Here is a 5,143-nt window from a genome sequence, read left to right as displayed (position 1 = left end):
AACAGAAAGTGACAAGCGGGCTAGCAGAATGGACTGAAGGCTGTTCTGTAAACCTCTCCCACCCAGCAGTAATTCTTTGGCTTTCTTTGGGCCTGTGTGTCAGTTTGGTCCAGGCCTTTCTATGCAGCCCCTATACATATCTTGTTCACTCATAAGTTCCCGTGTCTGTCTTCTGTCTCCATCTACATCAGCCTTGACTGTATTCCACCTACATGGTGCTGGCGGCCTAGGCCTGTGAACCTCTGACCCGTCCTCTCCTGCCAGACTCAGGCCCAGTTCTCAGCCGCTGTTGTTGCTGGGCCCCTCCCAGGGTGCCTGACTCCAGATCTCTGCCACAGATTCAGGACTGGACTCAAAGGTCTCCTCTCTGAGGTACCTTCCCTGACCTGCTTTAGCAGCCACTCCTGATTCTTCTGACTTTGCCCTGTTGTAGGGACTTCCTAAATGGTTGTGACCCATGCTCTCCATGTATGCCTGGTCTGAGGACAGCAGCACCTGGCCCCAGCACGTGCTCGATGGTGATCAGCTGACTGATGGCCGCATGTTCTGGGTTTGGTGCCAGGCATGTGCTTCCTTCCAGTCTCCCAACAGCCCCCAGAGCTGTTCAGACTCCAGCTTACAGCTCATGTCCAAAGGTGGGGAAGTCAGCTAAGGACCCACTTCATTCTATCCAGAAGCGTAAGACAAAGAGAAACTGAATGAGTGGCCAGAAGAGGGAGTGTTTGCCAGGGAGGGCTGGACCTCTGGGGTCTCTGGTGACCTGGCGGTAGAGCCACCTGGATAACGTGTGGCTGGATAATGAACAGGTGAAATAGGCCAGGCTTTGCACTGGGAAAGGGGAGCAAGGGGAAAGAAGAAAGCACCAGACAGTTCCCATGGAAGTTTATTTTATGTTCCTTGCAAACAACATGCGGCCCCAGCTCTGATTCCAGCTGCCCTCTCTGACTTCTGTTCCCTGAGCCTGGCTCCTGCTCTTCATTCAAACTGCACCAGCTGCATAAGCAAGGGCAGTGGGGGGCTCCACTGCATGTCAGCCCGCTGCATGGCCTGCAGCTGCTTCTGTATCTCAGCCTGCAACTGGCACAGCTTGTCCTTGTTCACGGGACCCCAGGAGAGGCCATGCAGGTACATGCAGCAGTCGACTGGGATGGGATAGAGTACCTGCTTCAGCTCCGTCAGCCCCGTTGTGTGCTCCAGCAGGCTCAGGAGGCAGGCACTGGAGATGGGGTTGTCGGAGAGGCTCAGGGAACTGAGGTGGGAGCAGCGGCACAGGGTGGGCAGGAGGGCACTGAGGTGGGCATCCTTCAGCCGGCAGTGGTTCAGGTCTAACTGCTGCAGCGTCCCTGAGACCTCCCTCAGCAGGGTCCCCAAGGGCCTAGGGATCATGTAGGACAGGTTGTTGCCACTCAGATCCAGCTTCTTCAGGCAAGTGGTATGAGGGCTCTGGGACAAGTAGGTGATGTCAGTGTCGAGAAGCCTGCAGTAGCAGATCTCCAGGGAATGCAGTGGAACCCACAGACAGCTGAGGAGAGAAGGGTGGCTGTGTGAGGGTAGGGCCCAGGCCCCCCGCCCAGAACACCTACTTGTCCATGAGGAGGCCAGTCCTATGGCCACCCCCTCATCAGGGAAGCCATTTACCAGCAGGGTCAGAAGCATGTCCTTTGGCGTCCCAAGGCCTGGCTCTCTCTCAACAGACCTACCAGGTCCTCCACGAACCCCTCCAACTCTAAGTTTCTCTTTGGTGAAAGGGAAACTCACATTATCCATACCCAATATGACTGCTGAGAGGAGCCACTTGAAAGAGCTTATCTGATGAGAAGCAACCATAGGCTGAGCCCATTATTCCTCAGGTTTGGGTTTGGGGAAGCTGCTGCTCAGGCTTCCGTTTAAGCCAGGGCTGGGGGTCCTGAATGCCCTATCTGAAAATTTCTAGGAGACGTGCACAGAGTGGATACTGATTGTCCTTCAGAGCTCTGTACCCACCTGTCTGGGGTGGTATGAGCTCAGAAGGAGAGGGCTAACCTGTGCTGTCTCAGGATCTTTTCTTGGGAACCAGTGTAACATTCAGCAGTGCCTGAAAAGGTTTGCTGAGTAAATAAATATATTATTAGGACAGGCGCAATGGCTCACACCTGTAATCCCAGCACTTTGGGGAGCCGAAGTGGGTGGATCACCTGAGGTCTGGAGTTCAAGACCAGTCTGGCCAACATGGTGAAACCCCGTCTCTACTAAAAATGCAAAAATTAGCCAGGTGTGGTGGCCCATGCCTGTAATCCTAGCTACTTGGGAGGCTGAGGCAGGAGAATCACTTGAACCAGGGAGGTGAAGATTACAGTGAGCCGAGATCATGCCACTGCACTCCAGCCTGGGTGACGGAGACTCTGTCTCAAAAAAAAAAAATTAAAAAATTAAATGAAATACATGGAAGCCCATTGTTTTGGACTAAGCTCCTGCACTAGACCTCAAAAGACCAGAGCAAACCAGAATGCAGTCACTTGTGCTAAGTGCCAGGTAATCAAACTGAACTTTGAAACTGGTCAGTTTTCCAAAAAACAGGAGATTCACACCAACCAATCAGAAGGGGCCCAGGATGATAAGGAAGTGCCCTCTGTTTTAACCCTATAAGGAAAGTAACTATCAACTGACCAATCTGCTTTTTGTTTTGGCTTTTTTCATCACTTTTCTGCTTATAAAGCCAGTCTCTTCCGCTCAGCTCATCAGAGCTCTTATTCTATTTTATAGAATGGGAGGCTGTCCCAATTTGTGAATCACAAACCTAAGCCAATTAGAAGGCCAGGCATGGAGGCTTATGCCTGTAATCTCAGTGCTTTGGGAGGTGGGAGGATGGCTTGAGGCCAGGAGCTCAAGACCAGCCTGGGCAGCAAAGCAAGACCTTGTCTCTACAAAAAAGTTTTTAAAAAATTTGCAAGGTGTAGTGGTGCGCATCTGTAGTCTTAGCCACTTAGGAGGCTGAGACGGGAGGGTAGCTTGAGCACAGGAGTCTGAGGCTGCGTGAGACGTAATTGTGCCACTGCACTCTAGCCTGGGTGACAAAATGACCCCGTCTCTAAAGAGAAAAAAAAACCAATTAGATATTTAAATTAAATTTGTCGTAATTTTTTTTGAGACAGGGTCTCGCTCTGTTGCCCAAGCTGGAGTGCAGTGGTGCAATCATGGCTCATTATAGCCTCAAACTCCTGGGCTCAAGCAATCCTCCTGCCTTGGCCTCCTGAGTAGCTGGGACGAAAGGTGCACTACCATGCCCAGCTAATTTTTGTTTTTGTTTTTGTTTTGTTTTTGAGATGGAGTCTTGCTCTGTTGCCCAAGCTGGAGTACAGTGGCGCGATCTTGGCTCACTATAACCTCCACCTCCTGGGTTCAAGAGATTCTCCTGCCTCAGCCTCCCGAGCAGCTGGGATTACAGGCACATGCCATCATGTCTGGCTGATTTTTGTATTTTTAGTAGAGATGGGGTTTCTCCATGCTGGCCAGGCTGGTCTCAAACTCTTTTTTTTTTTTTTTTTTTTGAGACGGAGTCTCGCTCTGTCGCCCAGGCTGGAGTGCAGTGGCGCAATCTCGGCTCACTGCAAGCTCCGCCTCCCGGGTTCACACCATTCTCCTGCCTCAGCCTCCCGAGTAGCTGGGACTACAGGCGCCCGCCACTGCGCCCGGCTAATTTTTTCTATTTTTAGTAGAGACGGGGTTTCACCATGGTCTCGATCTCCTGACCTTGTGATCCGCCCACCTCGGTCTCCCAAAGTGCTGGGATTACAGGCGTGAGCCACCGCGCCCGGCCTGGTCTCAAACTCTTAACCTCAAGTGATCCACCTGCCTCTGTCTCCCAAAGTGCTGGGATTACAGGCATGAGCCACCGTGCTTGGCCTTAATTTTTGTGTATTTATTTGTAGAAATGTGGTCTCACTTTGTTGCCCAGGCTGGTTTCCAACTCTGGCCTCAAGCAAGCTTCCCACTTCAGCCTCCCAAAGTGGATTTTATTTTTATAGCAACATGCATCTTTCCCCATCAAATATGTTTCCAAAGCAGATCCCAGCCATCAACTGCATCTGAACCCTGGGTTCCCAGGCTGTGCCCACAATTCCATAAGCATCTAAGAATGGGCCCCACTTCCTGTCTTGTTCCCCTGTCCTGACCTCACTTAGGAGTATTCAGGTAACTCTTTGGATGCCCCTGTCCACCCATTCACCTGAGTACATAATGTAGGTTGCCCGAGAGGTAGGAGTAAGACAGGTGCAGCTTCTGGAGGTGGCCCAGCCTGGTGAGCTGCGAGAGGAAGTAGCTGGAGGGCCGCTCGCCCCGTGAGGAGAAGGCCCAGTTGTAGTAGATGAGTTTGAGGCTGCGCAGGTTGAAGATCCTTCCCAGCTGTGTTGCAGATAGGTTTGGATCTGACAATGCCCAGAACCAGTCAAACCAGTCAAACACCTCCAGCTCCTGGATGAAATCCAGCTTGAGCGTCTTCAGGATCCCCAGCAGACTGTGGAAGGGCATCTCCTCAATGTGCAACTTCCTACAGCAGAGATGCAGGGCCCCGTGGCTCTGTTCCACTTTCGTCAGGAGGCTGGAGAGGAACTTATCTAACTTGAAGGGGCCTCGCAGGAAAAGATCAATGTGTATTTCCACTGCTTCCCATGGCTGCTTTGGTCCTTTTTTCATATTCTCTGTTGGCTTGGGCCTGGCCGCGGCCTGGGGCATCTCTGCCTTGACTGTTGATGGTAACCAAAATGGGAACTTAGCCAAGGCTTCAGAAGCCCCTTTACTGTGGACTTGCTCAGAGTCCAGGGTGAAATCCAGCATCCTCAGTTCTGACTTCCTGTGGGGAGACGGGCGTGATGAGATGCTGGGGAGCCCGGGTAAGATGAGCGGCAGCGGTCCTGGGCCACTCCCCAGACCCCAGTACCAGCCTGCCTCACTTCTCCTCTCTAATGGACTTTTCCTCCCTCACCCAGGCTCCTTGCCAGCCCCTATTTCTCAGACAGCTCATACCACCACCCCTAGAAGGTAAAAAGCCCTCTCCTTAAAGCCTTGTAGCTGTACCATCAACCACTTAACTCACAAACATAGTTTCCCCACTTGTCCCCCGAGGCGATTTAACGCTCCCCTCCCCTGGATCTCAGCTCACCCTCCC

At 52.2% G+C, this 5,143-nt stretch overlaps 1 protein-coding gene across 1 annotated transcript; it reads right to left on the bottom strand.

Moving 5' to 3' along the window:
- Positions 1-979: 979 nt before the first annotated feature.
- LOC103222936 (leucine-rich repeat-containing protein 14-like) lies at positions 980-4,922 on the bottom strand. The gene is given in 3 exon segments (XM_037994796.2): positions 980-1,014; positions 1,017-1,522; positions 4,205-4,922. Coding segments are annotated over 3 exon segments (1,149 nt in total). The 5' UTR covers positions 4,813-4,922.
- Between the last annotated feature and the right edge of the window lie 221 nt (positions 4,923-5,143).

The sequence above is a fragment of the Chlorocebus sabaeus genome, chromosome 19, assembly GCF_047675955.1.
Source record: "Chlorocebus sabaeus isolate Y175 chromosome 19, mChlSab1.0.hap1, whole genome shotgun sequence".
Classification (NCBI taxonomy): Eukaryota; Metazoa; Chordata; class Mammalia; order Primates; family Cercopithecidae; genus Chlorocebus; species Chlorocebus sabaeus.
Note: the sequence above shows the minus strand (reverse complement) of the source record. Positions and strands in the feature narration are given on the sequence as shown.